This window comes from Colias philodice, chromosome 22 (assembly GCF_061535455.1).
Source record: "Colias philodice isolate Cphi_HAF_F1 chromosome 22, ilColPhil1 Martin Lab GWU primary, whole genome shotgun sequence".
Lineage (NCBI taxonomy): Eukaryota > Metazoa > Arthropoda > Insecta > Lepidoptera > Pieridae > Colias > Colias philodice.
The window spans coordinates 3,139,663-3,160,166 of record NC_143107.1 but is presented as its reverse complement, the minus strand read 5'-3'; the positions used below and the strand labels follow the sequence as shown (position 1 = coordinate 3,160,166).

The following is a 20,504-nucleotide window of genomic DNA, read 5'->3' as shown; positions in this document are numbered from 1 at the left end:
TAGCAGCTTTGCAAATAATGATCCTTTACCAATTTTTTAAAAGACTCCAGCGTTTGTGCTTTCCGAATACTAGTGGGTAAAGCATTCCAAAGTTGAACAGCTTTTACACTGAAAGAGGCGTTGTAAAATTTGGAAGAGTGAATTGGAATAGTTAGCATTAGGTTCTCATTAGATCGCAGGTTCAAACTCCTAGCAGATAAAAATTCAAAGTTATTTTTTAAGTAGCAAGGGATACGGGGATCAAATAGTATCGAGTACAGGAAACTCTTCAGCTTTATAATAGTAGTATAGATTATAATATTATTTTTAAATAGTTGTAACTACAATCACATAATATTTTTTCATCTTATCTTTTAACAAAAAAAAACCTAAACATGCATAAAAAGAAGTCAAAGATTATTTTACATTCAGTGCGTTCACCTTCGTCCTACATCATATTATTATAATGAGGAATCATACATAGTTATACATTTAAGCTGCTGGTACTTTTCATCCTGACTGCTTCCAGTACTTAGATAGTATAACAAAAGAGAGATTAAATAGTCCCTCGCAACTGCTAATTGGCAGGTCAACGAAATTTCCCCGTTGAGAAATACTAAGGAACATTATTATATAAGCTAGGATAGTATTTGCTGAATTCAGTGATTCATCTATTTGGTTATACTCGTAATTCTAATTCGTCGTTGCGATTTTATGTAACCTAATATAAAGATAATATAGCATAATATGTTATTTCTAGTTAAAAATTAAAAAGGGTGAATAATCATAAGCGTCAGTGATTATTTTATAAAACTCAATGTAAAATAAATCTACTTTTACATTACGAAAAATTTCTTGGCAGAATTTACAGCTGGAACTACTCGATAAGCATATTAAAAAGTCTAAATCTATATGTGTGTGTGTTTGAGCATGTCTTACTTCTTTAGTGAATCACTATTTAAACTTTTATATTTAGGAGCTGAAAATAATTTAAAAAATTCACTAATAATCCTTATCCCACAGCATTTCTATTAAATCTAATAGCAAATACAGCAATTGTTGACAATGCCGTTCAAAATGCCTCAGGTAATTAAGAGAATATCATAGAAGAGAATTTGAAACCCCATTCATGTTGGTTCCTTCAATCAACATCAATCATCGGATGTTCGCTGAAGGTATTAATTTGTGAACTTTTAATTTCAGTGGAAATTTCCGATTCATTTGTGCTTGGGTGTGAAATTATGAGCTACAAAGGTATTGTATAGGCAATGTTACGTGTTTTAAATCATTATTAAACAGGTAAAGGTTATTTTTTAACTAAAATTTGTAGATTTATACTTAAGATTGTATGATTGTTGTAATATGAATTGGATTTTTTTTAACGATAGCGGAAAATGTAATAGTTAAATGAAGATAATTTTAATGAGTCAACATTGAACAAGAAATGGCTTTCAGATAGGAAAATTGTCATAAAATATAGATTTACTTATCCAAAGTTTTGAAATAATCAGTTAAATGGAAAATCTTTCTTTAATTGAAACCAAGGCAATTTGGTTGAACATTTTAAAAGTTCGAATGTGTTTCGGGTGTGAAACAAGCAGACAAATACTTCATTTGCAAAATTATAATATAATACACATATTTCCTGATATCTATAGACTCAATATTGTCCACATTACGACAATAAAAACAAACAAGGAACTTACATAACTAGTTTACCAGAAGAAGACAATCCGACATATTGCGTAAATAAGTACCTATGTGTTTCCTGTAACAATGTTAATATTATAGCTTATGTTTGTTCCGGAGTGGTGTAATGGGCCCTGTACACAATGGGCAGCGTTGGGCGAGTAGAGGCAATCACTATATTGCAGAGCGACTAAATGTCTATGATCGGCTGTCATTGTAGATGTTTATTCATAATCGCCGTAATGGCGGCAAACATCGACGATCATTTGTTGGGCCAATGCTGCCTATTGTGTAGAGACGTACGGATAATTCCGATAGTTTGGGAACAATCAAATTCAATTTTATTGTGAGTAATGTTACGGAGGTTTGTAATGCTATTGCTTACATCCGAAATGATTTCGCCTTGATTTCGGTGTTTTGACAGTTTGGTAGTAGGTATGTGTGTTTGATAAGACGACGATAAGGTGCATTAAAAGCAACGACGTCATAAATTAAAGGAAATCTTAAGGCTGGAAGCACATAAGTAGGTACGTACCTAATTAATAAAATTACGGGGTAATTTTTAATCTTAGTTAAAATTATTTTTAAAACACTTTGTTCAAATGTAGGAACGTTATTTTCTTATAGGTACCTTAACTTATTCAAAAAGGAAATTTTATTAGTTAAAATGTGATAATAAATAAAAAAAAATCTTGAACATCTTGTTACAAACTGCATTACAGCGTGGAATAAACAGTTTTCCTTTTTGCTTACATAGAAATATGCACAAAAAGGGGAGTGTTTATTTAATTTAAACGCATAAACGAATAATTAATTCATCAAAGCTTTGTGATAAAAATTTCAACTAAATTATATATTTGAAACCCGATGACCGGATTTGCCCTCAGCATTGAACAAAGCCAATGTTTACGCATTGTAATTAGAAAAGTAATTATCGGACGTATGTTTTAATAAATAAATTATTTGACGTTCCTATTAATTTCGTTTTTGTACTGATCCTTCACAATATTAATTCCCATTAAAATTTTATTCACATTACGCAATAAACTAAGGAAAAATATTTATATGTACTTGAAAATTATAATATAATCCCTGGTTAATAAGGTTGCCTATCATAAATGGCTTTTTATATGTGAAAATGATATCATATCTGCAGGACATAAATTTATAATTTTTTTTCTACTGTATTGGGATCTATAAGTGTTGTGGGATATAATATTGTAGGTATAATTTAGTTTAGGGATAATATATTTGCACGCTCAACTAAGAGCAGAATGTTTAAGGATCTATATTATCTGTATCTACAAACATCTTTGTAATTCTACATTCTGCAAATAAAGCAATTTGAATTTGAATTTGAATTTGCCGCCTATTTAATTAACATGATACCTAGATGTTTCTCTCTTTTTTATTATTTTCTGTATTTTTATTAAAAAAGATATTGTATTATTGTGTAATTCCTGATTGAAATTTGTCTTTTTTTTCAGATTCAACCAGTGGAGACAAAATCAGCGCAGCCAGGGCGAAAGTCTTGTTATGAAATAAATTATATGAAAAAAACTAAAAAACACACTTAAACTCATGAAATTATTGTATTGTCACCGATCCTTGTTAAGTGTACAAGTTTGAATGAAATATTTTGGAAATATTACCGTTTATATTCATCAAAATCGAGTCTCAAAGAGTTGGTTACGTAAATACAAACTTAGCTTAAAGCCAATAACAGTATCTATACTAATATTATAAAGCTGAAGAGTTTGTTTGTTTGAACGCACTAATCTCGGGAACTACTAGTCCGATTTGAAAAATTCTTTCGGTGTTAGATAGCCCATTTATCGAGGAAGGTTATAGGCTATATTTCATCACGCTACGGGCAACAGGAGTGGAGCCATGGGGCGCGCGGAGCAGCTAGTGTTAAATAAAAACCTGTTTTTTAATTAAGACTGGAATCGATAGTTAAAGTCATAATTATCATTCTCACAATAAAGTCTTCGCAAACGTTAAAGTTTTTATTTGTTTTAACAATTCATGATACTCGATAAAATTTGCAAGTGAATTAAAGTAGTTATTAACTTCGAGACGGCACTTAACTTTTATTTTAAGTATCCGATACAAGATATTAAGTTTTTTAACGATTTCAGACATTGTGATTCAGTGCTTTTGTAATAATTTTTAATGTATTTATAAGGCGAGACTTTTTCATACGATTTATTTGAGGGAATAATTTGTTAAAAATAAACGTTCATAGTACGAGAACATTTATTAAAAATCCTGTAGTTTGTTAATTATCACATGCATGGTTTTAAACTGATTTAGTCTATGGATTGGCTGATATTGATAAGGCTGTCTCGAGTCGTAAACATCACTTTATTGTCAGTCCGCATTTAATCTTATTTAAAAATAGTTCAAGTAATCCACTAAATACAATTTGCCGCGAATAATAACGGTGCAGTTGTGAAGTGCAAACTACATCAACAATTTGTGGCATATTTATAAATTTGCACTGGAAATAAGTTGAAACTATCCGCAAAAGAGTGAGGTTAGTAAACCGGCACATATGTCAAATGTCATTACAAAACACGACAAGTATTACGTCAGTTTGACTTTTTGACTTTGACACATTGTCAAAACAACACCAGTGCTGCCATAGAATAAATTTAACTCTGATATAGCGTCTCATTATACGATTACAACATGGAAGAACAATTTCAATTGTTATTTGATAAAATGAAAATTGAGATGCAAAACCAATCAGAAAAATTAACAGATACCATAACTACTACAATAATGGATAGAATAGATATTAAATTGGAACCTATTGTAGCGGAAAACAAAAGTTTGAAATTAAAAGTAGAACGACTTGAGAAAGAGATAGAGTATATGAAGAGGGAAAAAAGAAACAATAATATTGTAATTTTTGGTATAAAGGAGAGGAATAATACCACTACAGAATTGTTGCATACGGTAATAGATATATTTCGAGATGATCTGGAAATAAACGTGAAACAATGTGATGTTCATAAAATACATCGCATTGGAAGGTTTAATAAAGAAGGTGACAAAGCGAGGCCTATTTTAATTTCCTTTTTAAATAGCCTGAAGAAAAATGAAATCATGAAAAAGAAAAAATTTCTTAAAAATAAACAAATTTATATTACTGAAGATTATCCCAGAGAAGTTTTAGAAATAAGAAAATCTTTACAACCTAAATTAATTGAAGAAAGAAACAAGGGAAATATAGCTTACATAAATTACGATAAGTTGGTTATCAAAGAAAACAAAACAAATAATGATAAGCGCAAAAGGGAAGTATCTATGTCACCCCAACCTAACAACCAACCAAAAAGACAACAAACGTTGACATCATCTAAAGTAAACCGTATAAATGCTTTTGATATAATGCGTGGTCGATCCAACTCTCTTTCTAACTACCCTTCAGGAACAAACCAATAGCAACCAACCATCGGCAAACGGAATTCCACCAATAAAAAACAAAAAGAGAATCAAACTAGCGCTAACAATAACTCTCCCCCAAGCCGACTGGTCATCGTGGGGGATAATGACCACGACCCTCTAAGGATGAATTGTAACACCCAGAATAAAACGAAAAATATCTATATAGCAACCTTGAATGTTAGATCACTGAGAACCCCAGAAAAATTATTAGAACTAGATACAGCATTATCTAAAAATAAGTGGGATATATTGGGTATCAGCGAAATGAGACGTCTTGGAGAAGGTATATTGGATAATGGACAGTATATTTTACATTATAAAGGCTAGACTCCGGGTATGTATGGAGTAGGTTTTCTAATTAAAAAGCACTTGGCAGACAAAATAGAAGAAATAAAAGGGATCTCAGAAAGAATAGCTGTCCTTCATATAAACATACCGACACAAAATAACAATACACCGTGGTCTATCATTCAAGTGTATGCCCCAACCGAATCTAACAAACCTGAAGGCATCGAAAAAATCGAACTTTTCTATACAGAATTACAAGAAACTCTTAATAAGTGCAAGAAAAACATCATTATAATGGGTGATTTTAACGGACAAATTGGAGTATGCAATCAAGGAGAAGAATACGTTATTGGAAAATATGGATATGGCAGAAGAAGTAGTAATGGCACAAAATTAGTGACTTTTTCGATGGAAAATAAATTAAGTATCCTGAATAGCTTTTTTAAGAAAAAACCTGCGAGAAAATGGACTTGGGTTTCTCCCAATGGCCTAAATAGGAATGAAATTGATTTCATTTTATCTAATAATCCGAAAGCTTTTAATGATGTTACTGTAATAAAAAATCTTAATTTTAACACAGACCACAGAATGGTTAGAGCCACTTTTAAAGTAGGGAATATAAATAAAAGCAGGAGATTTCATAACAAATATGCAGCTCCCGCATACAATATAAAAAACACAGACACTTTTTTAGATAACCTTAAAATTTCTCTAACTAAAAATGTAAAAGAAAATATACCAACACAAGAAAAATACGACAAGTTATTAAATACACTCAAAACCGAAACTAGGAAAATAAACAAGTCAAAGAACATACTATCGATAGAAACCAAAAATTTGCTTTGCGTAAGGAAAGAATTGATAAGAGAGAATAAATCAAATACTAACAGACAAAAAATATCAGAAATCAGTAAACAAATCAATGAACAGATAAGGAAAGATCGAAAACTAAGAAGAACGAATACAATGAGAAAGTACATTGAAAGGACGGGAGGTACTAAAAAAGCCCTGAAGGAACTAGATCAAATCAAATCATGGATGCCAAATGTTACGACTAAAGACGGGATTTGCACTGCAAAAAGACCAGAAATAATCAAAATTGCTTCCGATTATTATAGAAACTTGTACCAAAACCCTAATCCTAGTTCGCAAGTATTCAGGATAAAACGGGATAGAGCTAATCAAGAAGACACACCAGATATAATGAAGGAAGAGACAGCCAGGGCTATAAATTCATTAAAGCTCGAGAAAGCTACCGGCCCCGACCACATTACAAACGAAATTCTCAAAAGTTCTAGCACAGTCATCATCCCACATCTAACAGAGCTATTTAATGAAATCGTAAGAACCGAGTACATCCCACATGACTGGACCAGATCAACAATAATTCTCTTGCATAAAAAAGGGGACAAGGGGAATATCGGAAATTATAGACCGATAAGCCTTATTTCAAACATCTATAAAGTATTTTCAAAAATTATACTTTCTAGAATTACTATGACACTCGATGAGAACCAACCGAAGGAGCAGGCAGGTTTCCGAAGAAATTACTCGACGATAGATCACATTCATGTATTGAGACAAGTTATTCAAAAATATCAGGAATACAATAAAAAATATTATTTGGGATTCGTCGATTTCAACAAGGCTTTCGATTGTTTGCAACATGAATACATTTGGGAAGCTTTGGACATGCAGGGAGTACCTTCGAAATATATAAGACTGTTGGAAAATATTTACACAAAAAGTACTGCGCAAGTGAGACTGGAAACAACAGGAGAAGAGTTCCCAATAGAAAGAGGTGTTCGTCAAGGCGACCCGATTTCTCCAAAACTATTCTCGGCTGTCCTAGAGATGATTTTTAGGGGTCTGCAGTGGACAGAATTCGGTTTGAATATAAACGGCGAAAAATTAAATCACCTACGTTTTGCAGACGATCTGATCTTGTTCTCCGAGTGTCCAAGAGTTCTAGAACAAATGCTGCAGCAATTAAGTGTCGCTAGTGCTAAAGCCGGGCTGTCAATGAACACACTTAAAACCAAAATTATGACAAATTCAACACAAACATATATAATAAGAATAGACAATAATGAAATAGAGTATGTAAACGAATATGTGTATCTAGGACAACTAATATCGCCATCAAATACCATGCAAAAAGAAATAGATAGAAGAGTAGCAAATACCTGGAGAAAGTACTGGTCCCTAAGTGAAGTCATGAAAAACAATCAAATGCCTATGGAATGTAAGAGAAGAGTATACAACACATGCATTTTACCATGTTTAACATATGGTTGCCAAACATGGGCACTGACTGATCGACAACTAAATAAATTAAATGTATGTCAAAACAATATAGAAAGAAGCGTTATTGGTGTTCGGAGAATAGAAAGAATAAAATTGAATATAATTAAAAGTAAAACTAAATTTAAAAATGTACAAACTATATCTAAAATACTCAAATGGAGATGGACTGGACATATGTTGAGAGATAAGGAAGAAAAATGGACAAGGACTATAACGGAATGGTACCCCCGCGATGGTATACGGAAAAGGGGAAGACAGTTCAAGCGGTGGGAAGATGATATTAAAAAGATAGCTGGCCCGGAATGGATCAGAATAGCTAAAAATAGAGCAAAATGGAAATCCTTAGAGGAGGCCTTTGTCGGAAGACAAGCTGCCATAGAAGAAACAAGTTTGCCGATTATATAGATTAACAGCTAATGAAATAATATAATAGAGAAAATAGTTTTAAAAACGTCTAAAATAATATACAATATAATATAGGAATAAATAAGGAATATTGTCAACGGCATTTAGTAGTATAAGTTTTTTGTAGTAGTTTGTAATGTTTTTGCAGTAATAAAGGCTTATTTTATTTTATTTTATTTTTTATTAGTCTATGGATTTAGTAAACCCGTGTGTAAGAAAAATTCATCAAAAACAACAATAAGAATTAAACTTTATTAATTACTGTATATACTCGTTTTTGCTTTAACCAAACCTGAATTTTTGTTTAATTTTATTTGAATACTGTCCTTAAAAATACTTGGACAAACATCAGTATTAAAATCCTACGTAAGCCCCGTCTACACCGCGACCATAACAAGTGACACACCTTATTTGCTTAAGCCCTAATGTTTTAACCGAACCATATTCGGGCTCCTGTGTTGGCAGAAAAATACAGCGAATAATCGTGACACACATATATTTTTGTATTAAAATTCTCCTAAAGCCCCGTCAACACAGCACTGCATCAAACATTAAAACTTGACACAATTAACATTTGAACTCTACCTGATAAAAAATACACGGAACAACGCACGTATATTAGTATTGTAATCCTCCTAAAGCCCCGTCCACATAGCGCGAAATCAAGGAATCAAACTTGACACAATATATTATATAATTCCAAATTTTAAATCTACCTTTTAAATAAAATACGCGTATAAATGCTCATACATTAGTATTAAAATCCTCCTAAAGCCCCGTCTACACAGCACAACATCAAACCGTAACATACCTTTCATACATTTGAACTCTGTCTATTAGAAAAAAATACGCGAATAAATGCTCATACATTAGTATTGAAATCCTCCTAAAGCCTCGTCCACACAGCGCGGCATCAAGCAATTGACACACATCGCTTGCCCGTTGTTTATACCCGCGCGTGGTTGCCCGTGAAATTGAATATGTCCACTGGATTTACGCACGAATAATACAATATGTACTACGGCTTAGTCGTTGACACTTATTTCTAGATATGCCGATTTTATATCATATTTTTACTATTTATTTATATGCAGAAAAATGCGTTCATTTAGAAATCCTTTTTGCATTTCAACAACTGTTTATTTTATTTAAGACTCTTACATCAAATTTAAATAGAGACGTTGTGGCTTAACATTGTTTTAAACATATATGAACTCAAATATATATATATAATGGCACTGAATCGATCCTATTCTATGTGTTGGATCACAATACACATAATATGTTTAATCGTAGAAAATCTCTATAGCCGTAATTGTTTGTACAATTACGACTTCAATAGTAAATCCTAAAACAAGTCTAGATCCTTACCAAAAATATCACCCGCCCGATAAAAAGCTGCAAACATCGCCACTAAACATTACTAACCAGAGACATACATATTTCTTTGCTAAATCTATGTGCAATGGTATATCCAGATAACCATAAATCCTTGATGTTTTTTGGGATAAAACGGTTTTGGTTTAAAGCATGTGCTGGTCCGCATTCATCATCTTCTCACCAACCCAATTGAAAACAGTCCAAACAACCATACACATACACTCCATTATCAATTCTATAACCCACACATTAAGGTCAAATTCCGAGTGATTATACTTTTAAGTGCAAGCCAAGAGTAAAATTAAATTCCATGTAAATAGTGTAAGCAAGGTATTAGAGCTGTAAAATATTAATCATGAGCTGCAATTTGTTTTTGTCCAACTGAAATATTGGATTAGAGATGTTTAATTATTTAAGTAACATCTGTTTATTAATTACACTGTGGTACATCTAGCTTTCATAAATCATCTTGAAACTAAATTCGCTAGCAGTTCGTTAGATATTGTCCCCAGACTTGAGAATGATGATTTATTGATAAACGTTTCGAGTAACTTAGATTTTAGTTCTAACTACTAATTAAATAACAAGCAAGTAAAAGAAATATAAGTAGACCTTAAAATAGTCCCCATACTAGGCATAGAGGTACATAGCATGAACAGTTCAAAGGATATTAAAAAAACCTCTATGAATTCGTACATGATTTTGTTACATTAGAATAAAGTTCAGACCTCCTTACTAGGTAATATCTGTGTTAAGAGGACCTTCCCTAGGATTTATACATTGCAAAAATCGAAAAGAAATACTAACATAAATTTCAGAATTTAAAAAAGCCAATATATGGATAGGCTAATTTTTTAAGTTTACTTTATGATGAGACTGAAATTAATCCCTTAATATTATAAGTAATATTTGGAGACATACGTATACAAATAATCGACAATTCTATCAAATACATATATAATACTTAAATCATAACAAATATTGCAAATTAGCCTCATTATTATCATTAAAGAACCTTATCATACAATATGTAAAGCATCATTTTCTTCTCCTCAAAAGCACCATCTATCTACAATGAATTTTAAACAAACAAAAGAACGATATTGACCATACATATTTATTCATAGCACAATATCTAAGCACATTATGAAGCCATATAACCCCTACCCATAGATCAACTCCGTAAAATAATTTACTGGAAGGCGATAACCGTTTTCAATAAATTTATGCCCAAAAATCCGGTCCCTTTTGTCATATCGCAGCAGTTTTGGACGAAATATAACTGTGATACATTTTCAAGTCAATATTTTTATGGCGAGGTGACGTTTCGATAAGTTGTGACGTCAATCAGTTGACTTTCATTGAACTATATTGATAAAATTTTATTTTATGGTATGTGTGAGGTAGGAAGAGCTGAATATGTGAATCAAACGTTGCTATTAATTTGGATTATTATAATATGAAAGCTGTTTAAAAACAATTACCTATTGTTTATATGCAATAATGCAAGTAAACATGGTAATACAAAGGTGTTAAAATACATTATTACAGCATGTTTAGCCGTCATTTGTTAATGCAAATTATTTAAATACATTATACATTTTATATGTCACTTAATCTTTACTTCATTAAATTTTGTTCTACTCAATACATTTCTTATTCATTCACATTATTCCTCGTATCATTAATATTTCACAATTCATTCATACATAACAAAAATTACATACGTTAAATACATTACAAAATCAAGACGAAGAAAATATATAGAGAAGGTTACTTTGACTGCTCTATCAGGCAAAGAAAGTTTACATATTTACCACTTTTTAAGCTGTTGCATAGCTTCTATCGCGTGCCTTGAGCGCGGGGACCGAATCCAGAAATTGCGTAACGAAAAACCTCACGCTCCCCACTCTGACGGGCTCGGAGGTGTGGCTTAAAGGCATAGCGTCTTTTTTTGGACAAAAAAAGCATTGCAATGCGCCGTGCATCGATACATCGTATAGCTCGATCTGCGTATCTTCCTCCCAAAACTATGTACTTTGCAGCACATCTTTATAAGAACATCATAGTATAGCATTAGTGGAAATGGTCACATAGTTTCATAGCATCGCTATTACATTCTCGTAGCATAGCTGTATCCTGTGGCTGTATCACATCTCCGGTTGGAAAAGCATCCTGCAAGTATGAAGTTCTTTAATTAATTTAATATTAAATATTTCACAATAACTTTCAAACACGGCACGATCTGATCCCATACTTAGATTTTGCTTGTGTTATGGAAACCAGATGGATGATAAACATACATATTATATAATTTTAAATAAATACTTATACGTATAGATAATTACCACCCAGACACAGAGCAAACATCTATGTTCATCACACAAATATTTGCCCCGGGTGGGAATCGAACCTCTGGCTTGGAAGGAAAGGCCACTACCTTATAAAATTAAATAATGGTTATCGTAATTTCCACTGTCCACAAATATGGCACATTGGCATGTTTATTTAACTTTTTTTACACAAAAACTGCAGTATATTCAGTTCATTCAGTCAATGAACTACAGGAAAACTTCATTGTTAATAAAATTACACGTAGCCCAAAAATTCCCGAAACGCTTGAAAAGCTGTGTTACATGAAAATCAAATTTTATGTAGTTTTTTCGTTTTCTACGCCCAGATAGTTCAATTTTGTACTTAGTATAAATAAAAAGAGACACACATAAGATACTTAGTACATTTCATAATCAATTTCACTTCGATCAAAATGAATAGAATCATCTTCGTTGGCATTTCATGCAACAGTGTCTAGGGCAACACCATGATGTCATAAGGTGGGTTCAGACGCTTGCGTTCAAAGTGACATTCAACGAGCACAAGCACGGGCACAAGCATGTAAAAATGTTGTTTCTGCGTGCGCCCGTGTTTGTTTGTTCGCGCTCGGGCTGCTTGCCGGGCTACTTGCCGGGCTGCTTGCCAGACTGCTTGTCACGCGTCTGAAAGTACCATTAAAGCAGCATTATTTCCATTGATGGCGCTATACGACCTTTATAGCGCTGTCCTTTATCCACACTGGAAATAAAACTGCTTTAACATCTACTCACGGCATGCAGGTTTCACCCGTTCAAATTACGTAATATTTTTTAAACAGTAAGCTTACTAGAGCTACAAGTGTCCACCGGTGGATTTAGCTGACATTATAAATGATCCGAGCGTGCCAGGTATTTGCATTTCTGCGGACGGAATAAATGTTTTGGTAATATTTTCGTTTTAGAAGACGGACTGGGCATAATAAATGATGTACCCACACTGTGTATCACGTTGAAACATAATAATATAGTACATATAAATATACATAACGTAATATAAATGAATAGAAGAAAGTAAATACGCATGAAAGTTACTACTTTAGGAGTAAATACTAGTTTGGATGTACAGAACTATGTTCTTCATAGTTCCTCGAGCCTTTTGTTTCCCGTTTAGGGCCAGTCTAAACAAATTACACACATTTGTAGATTAGAGCTAAGCTACTAGGTATTAATTACTCTATGACTATACTAAAAATATAAATCACTATCAAACTATTTATCTCATTTACCAATACATTATTTCAACAACTTGCAACAACAGTCGGAGTTACGTAAATAAAAATGAATAAACCGTACACAGTTTCAGAAACATGTATGTAAGTACAATGTACATGAAAACAGCTGCGATTTTCTTAACTTTGATAAATGATGACAACGCACGTGGGTGCATATAACACGTATACCTGTCAACGTTTACGAAAGGAAAATAAATGTACTGCCTTTGTTAAGTTCTATGGACTTACATGAAAATATTTTTTATACTAAATCGCTATGCGTGGTAATAGAATATGGGGAGAACAGATTATAAGTAGACATTCGTAGTATTTATTGTGTTATTTTGTATTTTTGATCAAGAAATAAGTGTAACTTATTAGTTCTGAGCGAATTAATCCTCTACGTTAAAATAACGAAATTAAGAAATCACAGAAAATTAGCAAGACAATGTGCTAAATGTATTTCAGTAGATAATAATTATGTTTCCCTGGTTTACCGATTATTACGTGGTAATAATTATAAGCATTCCGTGTCATTCTATTCTAAGTTGTCGTTAATATTTGTAATGTAGAGCGTCTCACATCTGTTTTGGTGAACATCATTTTTAATTAGTTTCATCGGGGTTGATTGGAAACATTTTGGTCTTGTATGGTTGTGTTAATTTAAATTATATATTTGATATAATATTATTATACCTACTAACTATGTGTGCGTATTTGCCTATTTTACTCACCACATATACGTCTGTAGTTACTTCATAAATATGTAAAACGTACCGCAAACTCGGAATATGTATTAACTTTCAACATTCCCGTTTTATTTTAAAATTCGTAGATATTCAAATCCCTTGTCATAGGACTCCAGAAACATTTCAAGATATCATTTACATATATTTGAAGTATGAACACGGTCGGTAATCGATCACAATTCACAGCCAAGAGCAGTCACTTACATCCTAGCTACTTCTGGGCGCCTAGTACGTGTCTGCAGCGACGTAAGTAGTTTTTAAATTGAATTTTCTCGAAACTTAAAAGTAGAAATTAAAATGTATAAAGTGTTGACGTGCCGCTGTAGCTCTTAGCCGTTGTTTGTTTTACTGCTTTGTTTTACTGCTAATATTTGGATTAAATAATTCATTCTGTTTCAAACTTTAATATGTAGCGTCTTTATAATGAAAAACTTTGATGCTTACACTTCAAAAAGCCACTATATTATGTCCGAATGGTAATCCTCTCAATACTGAGGATTCTATTTATCTAAGCTAGAAACCACTATTTTTTTAGTCCTTGACAATCAATATGTTGCCTGGCCGAGATTGCTGTGTAGCAATAAGGCCGCCCATTGTGAAAAAAATTTGTACCTTATTAGATTGTACTAGATTTCCTACATTGTTTTGTACAATAAAGTATTATAAATAAATAAATAAATATTTGCTTAGGCATTTTCATATCTGATATCAATTACCATTCGAGTACTCACTAACTAATGTATCAATCCAGTAAAGCCAATATAACTACTATAAGCTGACCTCAAATTCGAAGCGTGAAACATCAGCCGGGAGGCACAGTTGACTGGTTGCAATATCCGGTCACTAAAAAGAAAACCATTCTTCGTTCGATTGTAGAACCATTTGGATAGCTCTTGGTTGTTTTTGACGTGCATTTTATGAATGTTGGATTCATGAATTCGTGTTTTTGGAGAGATGTGACAACTGCGTCTATTTCTAAGCTTATTGGTAATAGAGGAATAGGTATAATAAGTAAGGTCTACGATATTATGTTTCTAAAATGATAAGTGGTACAAAATAACATTTTAAAATTAGATTTGTTTTGAAAATAATATAAGAAATATCATAAAACTTGTATAATAGAAGAAATATACAAGTATAGTGTTCTTAGATAAATTTGATACAGCATATATTATGTAGATATATTTTTAGAATGTTCATAGAATGTCCATTTTATAACAAGCAATTCGTCTATATTAAGAAAAAAATATTTATATTTTTATTATAACGCATTCAAAAATTATACCGTTACTTTAATAGCAAAAATGTAGACACAAAACTCTTTTTCACGTGAACAGAATAAACGCATAATGTATGAAATACATGTATTCCATTATCCTTATATTTACTCAAAGGAATATAATAGTTTAAACTAGTGTTGTACGCATATTATAATGTTTATCCGGATATAAAATAGTCATATTATAATCGTACATTTCCTTTCCTACCAGGTTGCCTGGTAGAAATTGCTGTTAAGCAATAAGGCCTCCTTTTGTACAAATGATGCCTTTTTGTGATATTGTTCTTTTCTGCTTTGTCATTTTCTCAATAGAAACACTATTTTAAAGATGCTTTTTAGTCTTCATTTTAATAATAATGTAGAGCTCAACATTGCAAATCTATACTAATATTATAAAGCTGATGAGGTTTGTTTGATTCTTTATTTTATTTAAAACTAGCTGTGCTCCGCGGTTTCACCCGCGTGGCTCCGCTCCTGTTGGTCTTAACTCTTAGCGTGATTCAAATCGGACCAGTAATTCGCGTTCAAACAAACAAACTCTTCAGTTTTATAATATTAATTAGTATAGATACAAAGTATGAAATTTATTCGGATAATTTAAATTCCAAATACGATTATAACATCCCTAAAGTGAATTTCTTTTACTAACATTTTTCATTTTACAATTTACCATTGAAAGTTTTACTTTACGTTTCACTTTATTATGTTTCAGCTTTAATTATAAGTGTTATTACTTATTACACTGTTACAGTTATTTTGTAAACATTTGCTCCTTTTTATTCCTCTTATTGTTTGATAAATGAAAGAAATAAGAGTGATATTTTTAAATACAATTTGTGCCATTATGTTGTTATCTTATACCTATTTGAAGAAATCCGACTAAAAAAATGGTTTATTTTGCTTACAGTATTTATTTATTTTTACTTTTATATTGTCTTCAGTAAAGGATTCGCTATTCATACCATAAACGCCAACGTGTTTAATATAATAGTTTGCATAAAATAGTTATAAATAATAGTGCAATAAAATAGTTTATCGTATGAATTCGTCTCCAGTCAAATAAAATATGCACATATTCCAGAAACAAAGGATATCCATCTAATCACATTACAGCTTAGCTCACACATGTACAGAAATCCTTATCCATTCCCAGATAATTTAAATTTACATACTACCAATATTTGAATCGTAAAACCCATCGATTTGCAGTTTTATTCCTTCCAAATTGAAACAATACGGGCGTAAACGACTGACTAGTTTATTGCAAGAAATACGTTTTACTATCGACCATTATTTACAAATATTAGCTTGCTTGATTCTACGTAGTTATTTGATCTACCTACTCGTTTTATCCTATTTAATTATTGATTGGTAGCTAAGGATTACATAATATACAACATTGCAATTTGCAGCTATATCACATTGCCTGTAAACATTTAAGCATCTTATCTCTCCCTCTACCTCTCACTCTCACTCTCCCTCTCCCTCTCCCTCTCCCTCTCCCTCTCCCTCTCCCTCTCCCTCTCCCTCTCCCTCTCCCTCTCCCTCTCCCTCTCCCTCTCCCTCTCCCTCTCCCTCTCCCTCTCCCTCTCCCTCTCCCTCTCCCTCTCCCTCTCCCTCTCCCTCTCCCTCTCCCTCTCCCTCTCCCTCTCCCTCTCCCTCTCCCTCTCCCTCTCCCTCTCCCTCTCCCTCTCCCTCTCCCTCTCCCTCTCCCTCTCCCACTCCCTCTCCCTCTCCCTCTCCCTCTCCCTCTCCCTCTCCCTTTCCCTCTCCCTCTCCCTCTTCCTCTCCCTCTCCCTCTCCCTCTCCCTCTCCCTCTCCCTCTCCCTCTCCCTCTCCCTCTCCCTCTCCCTCTCCCTCTCACTCGCACTCTCCCTCTCCCTCTCACTCTCCCTCTCCCTCTCACTCTCCCTCTCCCTCTCCCTCTCACTCTCCCTCTCCCTCTCCCTCTCCCTCTCCCTCACCCTCTCCCTCTCCCTCTCACTCTCACTCTCACTCTCACTCTCACTCTCCATCTCCATCTCCCTCTCCCTCTCACTCTCCCTCTCCCTTTAAATGAAGTTCTATTCATTTTCAAAAATAAAGGAAAGTTTCCTATGTGAAAGTTTCCTATTTCCATTATTTTAAGTACGTTCGTGGCCGATTGAAATTTCCACCCTGTATATGTCGCAGCTATCTGGTTAAATCTGCCTTTTGAATAAGCTCTTGATTAGACAGTACAGTTTATGTAACTTTCTGCATTATTAACAACGCCGTATCGTTTAAGAAAGGTAATAAAAAAGGCTCCAATTAATAAAGACTTATTAAAGAAATGGCTGATTTAACCAGTTGTCTGTTACATAAATAAATACGTAATGTTCTAAAAATATAGCCGGATATTATTTTCTAGTCCCAAATAATAAATGATTTCTACCAATGTTATAAGTTACTTTATCCGTATCATAAATTCTGTCAAAAATCAACTATTATTAACTAGCGGTCCGCCCCGGCTTCGCCCGCGGTACATGTTTACGTTTTCTCTCCGTAAGAACCATCTTCGTACTTCAAGGAATATTATAAAAAAGAATTATCTAAATCGGTCCACCAGTTCACTCGTGATGCCGTGACCAAGGGAAATAGGGATTCATCTTATCTTATCTTAATATATATATATAAATCTCGTGTCACAATGTTTGTCCTCAATGGACTAATAAACCACTTAACCGATTATAATAAAATTCGCACACCATGTGCAGTTCGATCCAACTTGAGAGATAGGATAGTTTAAAGCACAAAGCGGACGAAGCCGCGGGCGGAAAGCTAGTTTTTATATATAGATTACTAGCTGTGTCCCGCGGTTTCACCTGCATTGCTCAGCTCCTGTTGGTCTTAGCGTGATGATTATAGCCTGTAGCCTTCCTCGATAAATGGGCTATCTAACAACGAAATAATTTTTCAAATCGGACCAGAAATTGCTGAGATTAGCGCGTTCAAACAAACCAACTCTTCAGCTTTATAATATTAGTATAGATAATAATTTATAAGTCTTAAGAACCGTGTGTACAAGTTTAAATCCTCACAAGAATCGCAACGCCAGGTATTCCCAACGCAAGCAACAAAATGCGGAATCCTCAGACCGTGATTTATTGGTAGCTATTGTATTGAATAACTTCCCGCTGATTTTAAGCTACAATTGGCGTTCTGTTTTATTCGCAAAATCAAACATTTATTAATTCAATAAGACTTCTTCTAGAAGAACTTTTGAATCGTCATAACATAGTGATATAAATATTTAAAATGCGAAAGTTTATGAGGATAGATGTTTGTGACTCTTTGAGTTCTTTCACGAGTCTCAAAATGAACTGGACGAATTTGGATGAAACTTTACAATAATATACGTTACAAACATGAGAACTTATGAGAATAACACATTAGCTTTAAAATACTTAATCTTGCGGATTTACTTACTAAATTATTATAAAAATGCGCCGCTTGAGGAATAAAAAAGTAGATTATAATCTAACGGTTTCTACAATTTTACAGCAACATAATATTTATGTAAAATTCTCGTGTCAGAGTGTTAGTTAGTCCAAACCTGTTTGAATCATTTTTACGAAATTTTATAAATATATTCTATCTATATGAAAATAGGTTAGAACTAAGCTGTTTATACCTTAGTGATAAGGGTAGAGAATAAAGCGCGTCACACACGGTGAAGATACTATAATATTTTATCTTAAGATACTGTTATATTTTATATTACAGTATCTTAACGCATCCGTGGGTCATTTGTAACAGGATGGCGGTTCTACAGGGGTTTTAGTACGCAACGACAAAAAGAAAAATGATGGTCCGAACGCTGATACCGGATGCGTTAAGATACTGTAATATAAAATATAACAGTATCTTAAGATAAAATAGTATAGTATCTTCACCGTGTGTGACGCGCTTAAATGGGTAAGGTTGAGGCAGAATAACGTTTGCTGTTTTTATGCGTATTCGCTTTTGATTTCAATAGGTTATAGTTATATACATTTACAAATGTTTATGTGTGACCTAATATAACGTGCATTTACATCAAACGAGCGAATGCTCATTCTAGCTCCACTATGTTGAATTATTTTAGTGTAAACAGGCGTAAAGTATTATTTCATTGCTCTTAGTGCGTTCGAAAAGATTCTATGCAATGTTCTAATACTGAACAATACTGAATATGAGTTTTCGTTTACACTAAAAGAACACGAAAGAATGCTCTACTCTAGCTCTATGTTCATTTTGATGTAAATGCACGGTAAGGTTTTTAACAATGGGCTGCAAAACATAAATGTAAGAGTATGTGTCAATAATGTATCATTATTAGTATAAATAATTAAATATACTTCATATCTTATCAATTTTACTCACCTTTGACCTCTTAATTATTACTTAAGCAGTGACGTACTTACATTTTTATAAAATAAACCACTATTATTCCCTTGATTATCCCTAATATAATAAACAATTGTCAAATTTAAAATAACCATTTTGCAAATATTTCTGTTTTCTGAATTAGACAGTCTATTTACGATAAATGCACATAATTTACACTTAATTATTATCAGCTATCGATAATAAAATAAAACAACAAAATATGAATGGCATAAAATCAATACCTAAAATTAAATATAATTAAGATAGGTGCGTAATTATTATAGTTTAAAGAGAAGAGTGAACAGGTACATTCTAGGGAAGCGCGCTCCATCTTAGGCCACATCTCAGCTTACCATCAGGCGAGATCGTGGCCAAGCGCTCCCCTATTGCAGCGTAAAAAAAAGTTATTTACTTTCTCAAATACGGCCCAGCATATCTGTTGCGGACGGCGACTACGTGGACAACGGCGGTGCCGAGCGACGGGCATTGGAGAGCGCGCTGCCAGTGATGCGCGCTATACCCAGCGAAAACGGCACCGGGCCGCGGTAGTGGGGTCGAGTGGGCGGGGCGTATTGTGCCCTTACGCTCATGTTGCTCATCGTACCTACCGTAGTTTTAAGTAGGATAAGATTGTATATAACGTGTGAAATTTGTAAATATTTTATGGAAGGCCACGTCCGTCGCCTTTTGATATATGCCCGTGCTTATACCAACTGTGTCGTGTTCGTGTCTTACTGTTTCCCTCGTGCGTACTGCGCTTCTTTCGTGTTTGTAAAGTCAGTGTTAGTCGCCCCACTGAGGAGTTCGCCCGTGCTCGTTGAAGCCCAGGTACGTTCCGCAGCACCGTCTGCCGTTTGACGGTGAAAGCCGAAAAGCGGAGAGGGCGGTGATGCGGCCGTAGCTGTTGAGACAGCACAGACGGACGCCCCAGTGCTTCGCCGAAGCACTCGACCGTAAAGGCCCTTCTCAGGGCCACACGGAGGACGCTGCAGTAATGCAC

At 33.7% G+C, this 20,504-nt stretch overlaps 1 protein-coding gene across 1 annotated transcript; it reads left to right on the top strand.

Annotated features, from left to right (window-relative positions):
• The first annotated feature begins 4,016 nt into the window (after positions 1-4,016).
• LOC149478369 (uncharacterized) lies at positions 4,017-5,140 on the top strand. Its single transcript, XM_089709249.1, has one exon. The coding sequence runs from the start codon at positions 4,363-4,365 to the stop codon at positions 5,119-5,121; it is 759 nt and encodes a 252-aa protein (XP_089565375.1). The 5' UTR covers positions 4,017-4,362; the 3' UTR covers positions 5,122-5,140.
• Positions 5,141-20,504: the final 15,364 nt, after the last annotated feature.